Genomic DNA, 16650 nt, shown 5'->3' on the forward strand with positions numbered 1-16650 from the left:
TGTCACACCTGTGATGTGGCAGGTGACACTTTACCCTAACAGATTTACCCTCCTAACTATAAGATATTTTCAACCTTTTCTCCCTTCCCTTAAAATGGCAGGGAAAGTATCTTTGTTTGTCCTTTTGTTTTAACATCTAAAAATTGGATACTGCTTCTATTATCTTACGGTGTTAACACCCAAATGAAATTGATTTTATTCATTATTCCTCTACGGTATTATTTTAATTCTAGTTTGCTTACTCTCTTGTCTGATTGATTGGTTTCACAACTGTTCTAAAGAAACACTGGACTGTTCTGTTTTGGTATATCTTCCATAGAGGATGAATCCATTAATCAGGACTATCACTGCTTAATGTTCAAAACTTGAGATACATACAATGACTTAGGTACGCACAATTCAATTATGTAACAGCTTTAGTGAACAGAGTGACATCTGCTTGATAGAAGACTTACTAATATACTTTGTTACTAAATTTTGGCATCCAGGATGCTGTATAGTTCTTGTTAAATATCTCAGCTTCAATTCTATAAACTTACCAATGTACGAAAGCAACAGTGTTGATACAAGCCACAATTACACTTCTTGAAACTCTCTTTCTTTTTCTTGCAACATACTGAAAAACAACAAGAAAAACGCTTATTTGCTTTTGGGTGAGATTCTGAAGTACACCATGATCTGGGTATTGGAAGAGGCAGGGTTTTCTGTAAATCCAGTAGCAAAAGATTGCAAAACACAGTGGGAAGCTTACCTTCATAAATCACACTCCGGGAAAGACTGCATCTCTCTCAACACAGCCTTTCCAAGTACTTTAAAAACTTTTCTGCCTATGCACATATTCATATTAAAAATGCTTCCATGTACTTAATATGTGTGTATGTATGTACATAGGCATGATATGAGAGAAAGTAACATGCCAGTTAAAACTTATAACTGAAAGTAAATGAAAATATTGGTCCAAGGGCAATAAAGAATAAGGTAGAAGAGTAATCAGGGCCAGCTACAGGAAATGGAAGAGTATGCTAAAAAAAAAAAATAATAATAATAGGAGCTCTGGTGACATAGTGCCTAAGGCACTTGACTGCTAACCAGAAGGCTGGTGGTTCAAACCCACCAGCCACTCCTAGGAAGGAAGGCTGGGCAATCTACTTCCATAGTGATGTTGTTGTTGTTGTTATGTGCCATCGAGTCGGCCCCGACTCATAGCGACCCCTCCTTGGGTTTCCCAGGCAGTATCACTACGGAAGTAGGATTGCCCAACCTTCCTTCCAAGGAGTGGCTGGTGGGTTTGAACCGCCAGCCGTCTGGTTAGCAGGCAAGTGTCTTAGCCACTATGCTACCAGAGCTCCCTCCATAGTGATACCACCTCAGAAACCCAAAGAGGGGTCACTATGAGTTGGGTCTGACTCAACGGCACATAACAACAACAATAATATGCTAAAAATATTTTTTCTCTGTTTTTGCTGAAAATACCAAACATATTGAAAAAAAAAATTAGTGGCTCTGAAAGCCAGAATGAAGTAAAGTATATTAAATAAGCAGGAGAAAAATCACTGCCAGTATCCTAAATAGGAAGTGTCATTACGAACCATGGTTTAAGGAAGAATGTAACAAAGGTTGGATGAAGATAATGACTACTGCCAAAAAAAGTCCAAAGGTTGGGCAGAGAGTCTAAAAAAAGTAATCAGTATGTCTTTGGTAATGTTGTGGTAAAGGGCCTAACCATCAGAGCTCCATGACCAGGAGTCTGAGCAAGGCTGCTGCTGACTGAAATAAAGAAAGCAGATACCCTAAGAGGGATCATGAAAATGAATATGCAAAGGTGTCCCACAGGTAGACGTAGGACTGAGGAGAGAGTGAGAGCTCAGAAACACGGATGACACTTGGGAAACACTGGTTGAGAGCTGCCATTAGGAGAGTGAACAATGTCTTACAGATGTTATGTGCATGTGTACAGTATGTGAAATGACAATGTCAATCTTACTTATGCACACACCGAACAAGCGAAATACCTTATTTCATTATCCTCTTCATTGATCTGTATGTCTTCAACTGCCCTTGTAAGATTTGATTGTTTCTTCTGGGAAAAGAATAATAACAAACATATAAAAATATTTAAGCGGTAAATGGCCTCACCTTTTGATTTTTATAATGTTAATAATTCCAATGATTTTTTTTCAGCATCCAGCATGTAAAATATTTTTCAATAAAAATTATGAAAAGTGCATGGAATTACTGACTCAACATTTTTAGGATGCTGGAGGTGGAAAAGTAATAATAAAAAAAAACTGTCAGATTTGAATTATTCAAACTTAAAAGACCTTTCAAAAGTCTGAGTCATGATGATTCAGCACATTGAAAAATTTTCAACAGGCTTCAATGAGAAGAGGACAAAAGATGTGAAATCCAGAATAACAGATAACACAATGGCATTTCTTCTTGACTTTTAAGCACGTGATATGATGTTCAGCATATTTCCTTCCTTTTCATATTTAGTTCAGGCTACTGAAACCAGTTCCCATCATTGTTCAAGCTTACATTCTCAGCTAGAGGTGTTGGCCCCAGAACTTGAAGAATGAAAAGAGAAATCAATCTGAGATTTAAACGTTGTTGAAGCTACAAATTAAGGTAGGATTCCATGTTTCTCAGTAGGATCCTTTCTCAGAAAAAGGAGATTTGTTTGCTAATAACTTATGCAAATATTGTACAAACAAATAAATAAAGTTCAGAAGACTTTCAATTAAGGGAAAGAAAAAAAAAAAAAAAGAATAGCAACACTTACCTTCCAGTAGAAGGCTCCAAATGCAAACCCAATTACAAGAGAAAAGAATGCTGGCAATGCCATGGCTGCCCACTGTAGGTTGGAGTCTCCAATGGAATTTTCAGCCTTCCCTATAATTTAAAATGCACAGTGGTGAGTACAGCAAATCCATGCTAGAGGTTCTGCTCTCATGCTGTGGTTGTTTCCAATTGTTTCCATTAAGTATTCTTGACCTATTCTCCATTTAAAGTATTCGAAAGGTTGATTTTTCTGCTGAGTATTGCTTTGGAAAATACTGCTTTGGGGTACAAAAATACAAGTCTTCATGTTATCCAAAGATAAACAAGTTTAAAATGAAAGAAATCCCACAGACAGGAGGAGATTCCATTTGGCTAACATTGACACACATGGAACAAAGACTTGGCACATTCCTGGAGATGGTGATGATTTATGCTATCAACAAATCCATCTTGTGATCTTGTCCAAAACTTTAAAAAATGTCATTGCAACCCAGATCAAGGTCCGTAAGTATTAAGGTATGTTTGGCCTGCCTCAAATACTGTTATATATCTACCATATTACACTATTTTTAGGTATCGCATGATAAGGATCATAGTTGTTTCTTCATTCCTATCTTCAATCTCATTTATTGGATGCCAGGTCATGTCAAGCTCTGTGCTTAGTACTAAGAGTCTGAGTTTTCAGACTTTATTAAGAGTTTGATTTTTCACACTTTTCATGTTGAAAATCTTCAAACTGTTTAACATTTAACAATGGTTAAAAGCACCAAACAGTGTCTCTCCAGTGTTTCTCCCAATAAATAACTTAGTAAAACAGAAGACACAAGAAATTGGCTTGGAACAATTTCCTTGGTTCCAAGAGAAGCAGAATGCTTAAAGAATTAAACAAAAGATGTATCCCATAAGGGTCTCTCCTCCAAACATGAGGCTTCACTTTCTGAAAGATTATTGTCTCCTTACACGGAACAACCTGGTTATTTGGGAACATTAACAGACATGTACTAGTATCTCAGAGTTAAATTCTCGGTGTTCTTTCAAAAATGCATTTAGAAATTATAAGATTTCAACAAGTATATGATCCAAATATAAATGAACTCAAGGTAAAGTGATTGTTTTAGGCTAATTTTGCAATGCAGCTAACTTAATATGATTTTAAAAACAATGTGGGTTACCAGATCGGCTTTCAATCAACTATTCAATTTATAATGTGCCTAGAGAGCATAAAAGAAATAAATCATTGTATGTGAATCACTGTTTACAGGGGGGAAATTAACTCACGGTTTTTATTTTGGAAGCAAGAAACACCTTACTTAGTATAGTGAGAACAGAAATTGCCCACAACTCCCCCCGCCAGTTTGTGAACTGTGAGCAAGAAACTTCCAAATTCTAAGCAACTCAAAAATTTCTATCAAGTAGGTCAGAGGCACTAATAAAAGGATGTGTGCATGTTACTCAGATGCATGTCCGGGGGGGAGGGGGCAGTGAGGACTAGGATGTCCAGGGTAAGGTGCAGAAGGACAGGCAGAAAAGGGGGTCTTATGCCTAGGTACCACTAATCATAACTACCAGTCACCTCCTGTAGACTTAACTTCTAACCCACCCCACATCCTACACCCCCAGGAGTGGTATGTTCCAGACATCATAAGTTGGAGAGCCCAACATGAATTTTCTCACCAAAATAAACCTGTGCTATAAAAAGGGATTTGACATAATTAAAATAGTACTATTATTATAATAATATAGCTACTTTGGAGGGTTATATAAGATTATATGTCTTAGTCTGAGATCTACACCTTTTATAAAAGTGTTTTTTCTAAGAAATGGGTTTCAGGGTTACAAGAAATTCCTGCTGTTTTAGGAATTTTAATATCATAATTGTAAAGAACTTAGGTACTTGTCTTTGAATCCCACTGTCATGTTGGTATTCTCCTTGATAGCAAACATACCATGGCCCACATTGTCTACTGGGAATCCTGACATAGGAAGTTAATAGATTTGACTAGGTGATCCCCTTCAGAGGCCTTAAGCCATGTATACAGAAAAAATAAAGGAAACTACTGATCCTTTTCCCTCAAACCCAATGGAAATGCCAATGAGCTAGAGTGGTGCTTATCTTACTTCTATATTTGACCAGCTAGTATGTTCTGGAATCAAGGCAGCCAAACAGCCCCTGTTCTGCCTATTCCACCTGAAGGTAAAACCCCCAAGGCTTGATCTTGCCACTCAGACAAAAGGAAACACTATACTCATTAGCAAAAGCAGAAAGAGCTTACAAGAGAGTGCAGGAGTGTTGCAATTCCCTACCCAATACCTTTCTTAGGCAGGAATAGTTCTCTTAAGTGAAGCCTTCCAAAGTCATAGGAGAGAAGAAGTACCTAAGGAAAAGTCACACTGCTCTCCCAGAGTGCTATGGCTTTTTAACCTCTTTGAAAGTTCTACTCCTAGGACTACAACCTAAGACAAAGTCCTAGACTCTGCCTAACGTGCAGCAGGAATCCTCTTGCAGGACACTAGGAGGGAGAGGTATAGTCAAGACCAGAAGGGGAAAGGGCCCACAGACCCCGAGCTTCACCTCCTATCAAACCAGCTGCTGTGGAGCCGATTTTGAGTCACGGCAGCCCGGCTGTGTCAGAGGAAGACTGCTCCACAGCACGGTCAGGCCTTTCTTCTGAGGTTGCTTTGGGTGGATTCAAACCTCCAACCTTTTGGTTAGCAGCTGAGTGCATTGACAGTTTGCACCATTTCTACAGAGGCCAATATTATCTGACTTTTTGTCAGTTCTTTTGCTAAATCGAAGGGCAAAAAAGGCAGGTCCTTGATCCTCCCCACAACCCCTTCCAGGAATACTGCAGTCCCTCTTGGAGAAAAAGAAAAACAAAGCTATCAGAAAAGGCTTGCTTACACCTCCAGGGGATGATTTCCAATACTGGCCACTGCTCCTACCCCACTAGGGATTGATGAGGCTTGAACTGTATGCCACAACGCCAAGATGGAAAGAATTTGGGCCCAAAGCCCAAACCAGTAACAAAGCTTTACTCTTCTGCAAGTATTGCCCGCAAGAACAAAGGGACCTTAGGTGCAGGGTGAGATGAAGGTGAAAGTTCGTCTAGGACAGGATTTGAGAAATACCGAATTTCTGGGGTTTTACTGTATTAATTGTAACTCATTATTACTAAAACTTCCCAAAATCCATGAGAATTGACTTGTTTGGTTTAACTAATCATTTATGGCATCTGTACAATCACAGAACACAAAAAGCTGTCTAGAATCTTACTGACTTCCTTTTTAGAGTAAGTTGCTTGTGGGTCTGATGCCTAAGAACATGGATTTCCAGGTGCTTAAAAAGAAAGCAACTCAGTAGTCTTTGGTTCTAATCCAAAACTTACTAAAGGCTCACCTCAATTACTGATCCACAGCCTTGTAGCATCTGATTATTCTAATAATTAATGATGGGGGCTTACTATATGTACATCAGGTATGACTCCAAGTATGTTTAGCAACTCATTTAAAACAAATAAAAACACTATGGAAGAAGGTATTATCATCCTCCACTTACTCCACTGGGGAGATCAGAGAAATTAAATAACTTTCCCAAGGTCATACAGCTAGCCTAGGTAGTCAGGTAGTCTGACTCAAGACTTTGTAGAATCTGTGTAGGTTATGGCAAAGAAGGGACTGCTTTCTATTATCATTTAAGAACTCTCTGCAAGGATCTCAAACCTAAAACATCTCTGAGCTGGGCATAAAGGATGTTACTATTACCTGGAAAACACAATTCCCTTTGGATAACTTGCAGATTTTTGACTCTCCCTTGCACGAAGAGGACATTCACACATTCTGAACATTCCCTTCAAATTTATGGTCTTCTGCTGGCATGGCCAGTTTCAGGATTTTATCACCGAAAATTTGTAAGCTTTTTTCAAATCTACCTGACTTCCCTTCTAAAAAACAGTCTCCACCTCCTCTGTGCTACAAATAAAAACATTTACATACTTCTGTTATTATAATACCTATTATCCATGGCATGATGTGTATTTTATTTTTATTATTAGAATGTGAGCTCCATGAAATCCAAGTGCCATGTTCATCTGAGTGACTTCATCTGGCCAAGATGACGACAATGCAAGACCCACATTTAAAAAAAGAAAGAAATCAAACAATGGGAAGAAGGAAAACAAAATAAGCTGACCCTTCATTTTGCAATTTAAAAAGTAACCTCAGACTCAGAAGCAGACACAGGAATGAACAGGTATTTTACATTCAGTTTGCTTTTAAAGTCAGAAGGAAAAACTTTCACTTCTAGCTATGATGGAATAATTAGCAGCAGACAAGCCTTCCCAACTGAAATAATTATAATATTGGATAAATTATATGATGCAACTGTTTCCAGACATTAAGCCAACAAGCAGCTCAGGACTTTAAGTCTTCACAGAGGGGGACATAATACAACATGAACTCCATGACTGCCCTGGCTTTCTGCCTGGGAGGCTACTTCAGACCGCGGTGTGGAAGCTCGAGTTCAAGCAGGGCTCAGGTGTCTCACTGAGATAAGGAGGCAGAGATTGAAGTTCAGCGTTGCTCACGTGGCTGGAGTTTGTGAGGAAGGGTTACTGGGGAGGTGGGAGATGTGCAGAGGAGCACCAGAATTCTGCAGGCCTCTTGTTAAGTCATTGGCTGAATGATAAGCTGTACACACACAGGGAGAGATGTCACAAGATCTGGAAACCCCAGCAGCAGTCAACAGGAGTGGAAGACAGAGTGCTGATAAGGAAGAGGACAGAGACTTTCTGGGCACTCAAGGGATAGTTTAGAAGTTCTATGCCTTAGCAATAAGGCCACTCTACCTGAATCCCCCAAGAAAACTTAAAAATAAGCCTCAGCAGTCCAAAATAGCCACATACTGCATGACACTAACTACCTGACATTCTGGAAAAGGCTAAACTATAGAGACAGTGAAAAGATCAGTGGTTGCCACATATACTTTTTCTTCTCTTTCTTTCAAAGACATATGATTTAAAGCAAAAATTTTAAGACCACTGTTTTGGTTATCTAGTGCTGCTATAACCAGCATACCACAAATGGATGGCTTGAACAAACAGGAATTTATTCTCTTACAGTTTAGGAGGCTAGAAGTTCGAGTTCAAAGTGCTAGCTCTAGGGGCTGGGTGAAGGCCCCTCAACCTGAGGCTTCAGCTCTGCCTCTTGCTCCCGGCCCACTGGAACTGGAGGTATCTCTTAACTTAGGCAGCTACTGGCTGCTGAGGCTGACAAACCCAAGGTCAACCAGTAAAATATCACAGTCCCAAGATTATCAGGCAAATGGCAGGACACTAGTTCAAGCTCAGAAACACCCACAAGATCAACAAGCAATGTGGCAGGCTGCTGAATGAAGAACTGGCTAAATGCAGGATCCAAATGTGCCAAGAAGCTCAAGACCTTTCTCAAAGTGTCTTTGTCTACAGTAGAAGCAGACAATATTCCTAAGGCAGCTGCTCATCTGCCCACAGCAGATCCCACCATGGAGTTGATGACCAGTCTCATCATGGGGAATATCACTACACCCAGCTGCCCAGCCACTCAACCAGGCCCAGCCAAGTTGACATACAACCTTAACAACCACAACTATATTTAGTCATAATTTATGGAGATACATGTCAGAAGATGGGTATAGGTATATGGAACTGTCCTGTTTCCAGATTGTGATATGTTTTCTTAAGTGCTACAATAGTAACTCTAAATACAATGTTGTAATTGAAGATGCATCCTGTAATCCCTAAAGCAATCACAGAGTAATGCAGATGTGTTGCTGAAATGCCAACAAAGTCATTCAAATGGAATCCCCCCAAATATTTAATTAATCCAAAAGATGACTAGAAAGGAGGAACAGAAATCAAAAATAATTAGGACACATAGAAAACAAATTACAAAATGGGAGACCTAAATCTGTATCAATAATTATAATAAAAAATGAATGGACAAAGTATTCTAATTGAAAGTCAAAGACTGGATAAAATAACAATATTATAATGTCTACAAGAAGTGTACTTTAATAAACAGAAAGACTGAAAAAAAAATGGAGAAACATTACCATAAAAACAGTAAACATAACAAAAAATTGATCTACAAATATTAGACAAACTGTATTTTAAGACAAACAGTATTACTAGAGGTAACGAGGGATACTTCAGTAAGATAAAAGGGTCAATTACCAGGGAAGATATAACAATGTGTTTAAAAAAAAACCGAAACCTACTGCGACTCATAGCAACCCACACTGGCTTTCCAAGGTGGTAAATCTTTACAGAAGTAGATTACCCCAGTTTTCCTTCCATGGAGTGGCTGGTGGGTTTGAACTATCAACCTTCTGGTTAGCAGTCAAATGCCTTAGGCACTGCACAATCTGTTTAAGCACCTAATAATAGAACTTCAAAATACATAAAGCAAAAAACTGACAGAACCAAGAGGAGAAATAGACTAACAAAAATTTTTAAGGATTTTTAATACTCCTCTCTTAGTAACTGATAAAAAAAAGGGAAAGTTGTACCTTTACGTGCCATTATTAGAAAGAAAGAGGTTTAAAGTCAATGATCTGATTTTCTATCCTAAGAAACTAGGACAAGTTGAACAAACTAGATCCAAAATAGAAGAAAGGAAATAAAATTAGAAATCAATGAAATTCAAACAAATAGAGAATTTTAAAAGCCAAACATTGTTTTTTTTTTAAAAAAAGACACCAAGGCTCTTTAATAAAATCCTTAGTAGAGATCTTGTTTGACTAAAACACATACAGGGTCTCAATCTCTTTTTGAAACCTTGAGGATATGATATATAATGTAACAATGTAACCCAGAATTTTAGATTTTAAAAGATGCTCTGTTACAAATATTATATGTTATATAATACCCTCAATGAGTTCTGGGTAGCACTCTGTAAGCAGACACTTTAATATATCTGCAGTGTAATGTATAAATATTCACTTTTTAAAAAATAATTTATCTCTGTTGTTATTTGAGAACATGAACAGCAGAACACATAACACTTTGACAATTTCTACATGTGCAACTCAGTGACATTGATTACATTCTTTGAGTTGTGCAAACTTTCTCATTCTTTTTCTGAGTTGACTGTCCCTCCCCCGTTAACATAAAATTCACTCTTCCCTAAATTTCCTATCTAACCTTTTGAGTTCCTGTTGTCAATTTGATCCCATACTGTTGTTGCTGTTGTTATGTGCTGTTGAGTCAGACCTGACTCATAGCGACCCCTCCTTGGGTTTCCGAGGCAGAATCACTACGGAAGTAGATTGCCCAGCCTTCCTTCCGAGGAGTGGCTGGTGGGTTTGAACCTCCAGACTTCAGGTTAGCAGTCAAGTGCCTTAGGCACTATGCTACCAGAGCTCCTCTTAAAAATATAAATAAAAACTATAAATAGCTTCATCTCAATTCAAGTCAGGTTTTAGGGGCAGAAAGGAAAAGAAAGAGAAGAAATTAGGCCGTTGAGTGTTTTTAAAATTTCAGAACTGTAGACAAGTATTATCTAAGATAAGGTTCCCTGCTGGTGCAGTGGTTAGAGCCCTGAAAAGTCAGTGCTTGAACCCACCAGCCGTTCCACAGGACAAAGATGTGGCTGGCAGTCTGCTTCCATAAAGATTAGAGCCTGAGAAGCCCTGTAGCACAGTTTTACTCCGTCCTGCAGGGTTGCTGTGAACAGGAACAGACTGGAGGGCAATGGATTTGTTGTTTGGATTTATTGTATTAAACTGCTCACTCATTTTTACAGATAGGTCTTCTGTATCTCTGAACAAATAACAGTGCTCATCAATAATTCTTCAGGGCCGACTTAGCTAACAACACAGGATGAATTTTTTGCTCCTGTAGCCTCCAAGAAGCTTGAGGATCAAAATATTTAGTAAATCGAATGACCTTTATAGTGTCCTTTGCCTGAATTTAAGGCACTCTAGTGGTACAGTGGCTAAGACATTAAGCTGCTAATGAAAAGGCTGGTGGTTTGAACTCACCAGCTGATTCACGAGAGAAAGATGAAGCAGTCTGCTTCCTACAGACTTACAGCCTTGGAAACACTAGGGGTCAGTTCTACTTTGTCCTATACGAAACCAAAATCCACTGCCATGGAGTCGGATCCAACTCATAGCGACCTCTCCTTGGGTTTCTGAGGTAGTATCACTATGGAAGTAGTGCCCAACCTTCCTTCCAAGGAGTGGCTGGTGGGTTTGAACCACTAGCCTTCTGGTTAGCAGTCAAATGCTTTAGGCACTACGCCACCAGACTTGATGGCAGTGGGTAGGTTAGTTTTTGTCTGGATTTGAAAGGAAGACATAGATAGTCTTCTAGGAAACTGGGTTCTTGGCCAAACAGAAATTTCAGGAAAACAGGAATATTCTCTTCCAACATATAGTTTTATAGTAAGCAAGAAACAAAATCAGTTTCCAAACACAGAATAGTAAATACTGATATACTCAGAATTGAAAACGTTCTTACCAGAATTCTACAAAAGCAGCATTTTTACTTTCAATTTTAAAATTCCATTCTTGGGAGGCAAATTTCATGCAAAGCACATCTGAAATCTACAAAGAAGTCTAGCTAAATCTTATTTCTAGAAGGTATTTCATGTCTTATTTAAGATAGTCTTAACTGGCAACTGACCAAATTCTATCTCAAACTCTGAGGAAACCCAATCCTAAAGACCTAATATTTAATTACCAGGAAATTCATAACAGTAACAGAACAGTATTAATATTAATAGTTGTAGAATGTCCTTTGAATCCCATGCAATACTCCTATGGATGCTAATAGGAGCCATGCATGCATTAAATCAGGTATTTGTACTTACTATTACTGCTATTGCTGTCATTCCTAAGGGAGCTGGCTGCAACGGGGGGTAACATAAATGGTTTTGTGACACTGACTCTGGAATCTAAATAGAAAGCAATAATGTGTCAGTGCTACACGTGATTTACGTAAATTACAGAGTCCCCACAAGGTGAAGTGCAATACCAGAGTACTTTCCGGGTCTGCTTCCCAGATCTAGGTCACTCACATCCTATTTCTTTCAAACTGGGTCCGGCTGCTTTATTTTATTAAGAAATTCACCACAGTTACTTTATAGAACAAAGATTTATTGCAAGCCTATGCTAATATGAAAAATGACAAATTGTTAGTAATTTGTCACTAAAATCTATGAAAAGACAATGAAATTAAGACTTTGTATTACAAGGACCCAGTGAGAAAGAATGAGCTTCTTAATACAGAGTAATTGGTGAGAATCAGGATGCATGACCCAGAGATTAGACCTTAAGGAGAAGATGTGAGAAGGGAACATGAAAGATACTAAGGATGAAGAATAATATAATTTTAAATTGCAAATTTTAAAAGAGCAAATATCAGAAAAGAAAATATATGAGTGATTATCTTATATATTGTTTACATACATACAATGCTTTAATTTAGAAATGATAAATATTGTTTTGGCTTGAAAACCAACAAATTCATAACCATTAGTTTCTTGTATGTCTTTTGAATTAGACACACACATTCGTATCTTTTTATAGCTACACAAATATTTGATTCAGAGGTAGGTTCTTACCTACACATACAAGATTCAAGCTTGTTAACACAAGGACACACTTATAGTCTTACCTTTCTCAGGACTTAATGTTGAAGAAAGCACACAACCACTAGTTTCAGATGTCACCCTAAAGTCCTTGATGGCATCTATGGATCTATTAAAAATGCTAAAGAATTCTTCAGGAGTAAATAATCTGGGCTCTGGGTTCTTAGATCCTTTTATTACATGCTATAAGGAAAAAAAAAAGAAAAACAGCATTAGATTTCTCAAATAGTCTGCAGATTTAACTGAGGTCAAGACAATGGACTATAATTATGTCCTTCATAAGAAGCCTAAATCACAAAAAGTTGGGCGTGTCAGAAAAGGTATCATGAAGGAGATAACATTTGTGTTGAAGACTGAAATATGATTAAGTATTTATTAAATGACAATGATAGGAAGAGTATTCTAAATACTGAAGAATGTGTTTACTAATAATGGCATTTTCGCTGGACCCTAGTTCTGAGGTTTGCTTTTTTTTTGAGATTATCTGAGTTAATAGATACATAAACCTCTTAGAATGATACCACCAGAGTGCCTTACATAAATGTTAGCTATTATTCTTTTTACCAGAGTCCTTGCGTGGTGCAAACAGTTAATGCACTTGGCTGCAAACTGAAAGGTTGGTTGTTCAAGTCCCCCCAGGGGTGCCTGAGAGAAAAGCCTGGCACTCAGCACACTATTTGTATCAATATGATGTAAAATGAGACAGTAACTCTAAGACAGTAGTGGTGCAAGACATATCATGTAAGACAGATCTGGATTTCAGAAATTAGAAAATGATACAACAGAAGTAATGAAATACAGTGATTAAGTTATTAACATGAAAAAAGTTCAGAGATTAAGAGAGCAAAAATGGAATAAATGTTAAATCTTGAAGAGCAGCTAGAAATGGATGGGAGAAGGAAGGGAGCATTCCATTGCTATGCTACAGACTCATGTTTAATACTTGGGTTTAAACCACTAGAAGTCCTCTAGGTTTCACCTTGGCCTTTTGAACGCTATACCAAAGCAGGTTCCCTACCCAATATTCTATTAGAGACACAGCACTAAAAGGAGTAATAATAACAATGAATAACAACATTTATTTTGCCAGGCATGATGCTAAAGCCCTCAACATCTATCATCTAATGTCAACTTATTGGACAGAACCTGTCATTGTCCTCATTTCAGACATAAAGTGAGGCACAGAGGGATTCAGTTCACATAGCTAATTCAGTGACAGAGTCAGGATTTTAACGCTCATAATCTCTGGGGTTACACTGCCTTCGTATACTTAGCAGCCAAAGTAAAATCAAGCCTGTGTCCCAAATTTGGTGAAAATCAATTACCAAATGACTCAAAGGTGCCAAAAATGTACTTCTTTGCTGTGACTTATGAAGTGATTAAGGTGCCCTGGTGGTGCAATGATTAAGTGCTTGGCTGCTAACCCAAAAGTCAGAGGTCTGAACTCCCCTAGCCAGCCACTCTACTGGAGAGAAGGCCTGGCAATCTGCTCCCTCAAAGATTATAACCTAGAGACCCCATGGGACAGTTCCTAAGAGTAAGAATGGACTTAATGACATACAGAAACAACGGACTGATTGCATTATGACTAAAAGGGCAAGTATAAGTGTTCATTATAGATAATTTTCCATTTAAACATAAATGAACATTTCCAACCCAACAGCCAAGTTGTGAGGACTTCATTCATTTTTGAAACAAAGACAAACACAGGGCTGTTTTTACATTTTAGTGTGAAGAAATTTCATAAATTCTTTAAGTGAAAACATTTAAGTTTTAATGCTCATTTCATCACTGCAGTATAACCACCAACACTTATTTTCTGTACTCATTTTAAGAAGATTTTTAAGTTCAAAATTACAGAAATAAAAATGCCCCATACCCCTCTCCCCTCAACAATTAGCATAAGTTTTAGAGAAAACTGGGGGGGACAAAAAACCACCACTGCCATGAAGTTGACTTTTAGGGAAGAGTAGTGAGAAACAAGCCCGATGACTATGAGGTTACCGGAGATGAGTGGTCCTCCACACACTCCACGAGGTCATCCACTATCTTCACAAGTTTGTCTATGATGGAATAATTACTCAAGCCTTCAGAAATATTTGAAAACTTGCTCAGAAGCTCAGTCAAGCTGACTGTCAATTGTCTCACCATTTCACTTATCCAACAATGGCTAGGCTGAAAAATAAATTGAATGAAAGGAAGATTAAACATGTATTTTAAGTACAGTAAATTCACAGCACTCTTCAAAGCTGACATGTTTCAGCCACTGACTTCTCGACAAAAGATTTCTTTATGCCAGATCAGTTCTGGTATTTTGTTTAATTCAAGACTAGTATCTTCTTTCAAAATGGACAAATGCATGAAGATCAGAGGAAAGCTTTGATGATAAAGATTTTGCTCTTTTATGGAAGAAAACACATTCTTATTTAGTTGATTCAGACTCATAGTAACTAAACCTGTACCGACCACTCTTAGTGGATCAATACAATTTTAGATAAAGAGGAAAAACTTCTCAGTGTATTAGAATGTAAATAATGTATATTTAAGATTTTTAAAAATTAATGTTACATTGGTCATGTTGTCAAAAGGGACCATTCCCTGGAGAAGGATATCATGCTTGGTAAAGTGGACAGTCAGCAAAAAAGAGGAAGACCGTCAACAAGATGGATTGACACAGTGGCTGCAACTCTGGCCTCAAGTATAGGAAGGATTGTGAGGACGGTGCATGACCGAGAAGTGTTTCACTATGTTGTACACAGGGTTACTATGAGTTGGAGCTGACTTAACGGCACCTAACAACAACACAAGTTCACATATTTCCTATTATTTATTTATTTATTTAATTTTTTTTGGATGCAATTAGTTTATTTGGGAGGTGATTCCAGGAAGCAATAAGATTATAGGAAGTGAGACAGGACTTAAAGAAAGCAGCCAATCAAGTGTGCAGTTGTGGGTGGGTTACAGCTATGGGTAACTAAGGCTCAAACTTGCTGAATCTATGAGAGTGCACATCAGAATTTTCCCCCATGTGGTGCATGACCAGGGATGGGGATCTACCAACTCCAGGGCCTTGATGCTTGAAGGCTGTTTCTGGGGTATGGATTTTTCCTGTACTTCATACAGTTTTAACATGTTTTCTTTTCTCTTACGTAGACCTCTTAAGCAGAAACACTCATTTACTTTTTAACTCTGCTAAAAGGTTACAACGAGAAGACTAAGATAATTATTAGGGATAGCTAACAATGATTTTGCTTATTAAGATGCTAAATAATTTAAACAAATTCTACTGTAGAGCCATCTTTGTCAATTAGTTCATTCAGCTGTAAAATGCAAAGTTTTCTGTGGCAAGGAGATTCCACATATTAATCTCAGACTCATTCCTTATTTTATGAACATGTCTCCCTAGCCTCTTCTCTAATCTCTGACATGTTGAACCAAAATTAAATTCTCTTGTTTTGAACTAAGGGACTCCTTTCATTTGTTTTCTTTGCCTTAGAAGAATGTGTTCCTTCATTACTATGTTTTCCTTTTTTGCATTCTTTATGGTTAAAGTAGAAAAGAGCTTCTCTTCTTCTTCTTTTTTTTTTTTTTTTTTTGGTTTGCTTATATCTTGTATTTGAACTGGGGAACTCTGAAGTGCTCATAACCACTTTTGTTTATCTCTATTTTCAACTGAACTCTATGTTTACGTTTTGTATTCTAGGTCCTACTTAGCTGTAACAACTCCCCCCTGCCTCTTTCATTCTCACATACCAAAATCAACAGTCTGAGAAGTCAACTTTTTCCAGTAAAACTTTTTAACCTCCAAACCTGTAATTCCTTATGGTTAAATCAAGGAAATCTCATAACCAAATACTACCCCAATGTCTGTCCTCTTAAGTCATGAACAATTCATTGATATCGCCATGAATTTTGAATACTCCTCTGCTGAGACACCGTGTTTCTGAAGGTTTTGTAATCTTATTTATTGTTTATTCTTTCTTATGTAAAAATTTCCTTGGAAAAGACTGCATAATCATTTCTAAGTTCTATTTTTTTCTTAACTTCTTTAACCAGCTATGTTAGTATTTTTAAATTCTTAGTTTTACCAAAGATAAAACTGAAGTAGGCCCAAAACACTAAATGTCAGCCCATCTTCACCTGCCTGCCTGTGAGAGGAAATCAGTTCTGACTAGAACATCAAGTAGTTTTGTCTTTTCCTTTTAATTAAACATAGTCAATGATTTGTGAAGAGAATAA

The 16650-nt window shown here is 37.7% G+C and overlaps 1 protein-coding gene across 1 annotated transcript in view; it reads right to left on the bottom strand.

Moving 5' to 3' along the window:
* Positions 1-576: 576 nt before the first annotated feature.
* Positions 577-16650, bottom strand: part of KITLG (KIT ligand) — a 95606-nt gene continuing 79532 nt past the window's right edge. The window contains exons 6-11 of the mRNA XM_042782493.1: positions 14416-14586; positions 12438-12594; positions 11632-11715; positions 2783-2892; positions 2013-2080; positions 577-616 (exon numbers count right to left, since the gene is read on the bottom strand). Coding sequence (XP_042638427.1) covers positions 577-616; positions 2013-2080; positions 2783-2892; positions 11632-11715; positions 12438-12594; positions 14416-14586 — 630 coding nt within the window. The remainder of the gene's footprint in view (positions 617-2012; positions 2081-2782; positions 2893-11631; positions 11716-12437; positions 12595-14415; positions 14587-16650) is intronic.

The sequence above is a fragment of the Orycteropus afer genome, unplaced genomic scaffold (genome assembly GCF_000298275.1).
Source record: "Orycteropus afer afer isolate SDZICR_OR568_19922 unplaced genomic scaffold, OryAfe1.0 scaffold00343, whole genome shotgun sequence".
Taxonomy (NCBI): Eukaryota; Metazoa; Chordata; class Mammalia; order Tubulidentata; family Orycteropodidae; genus Orycteropus; species Orycteropus afer.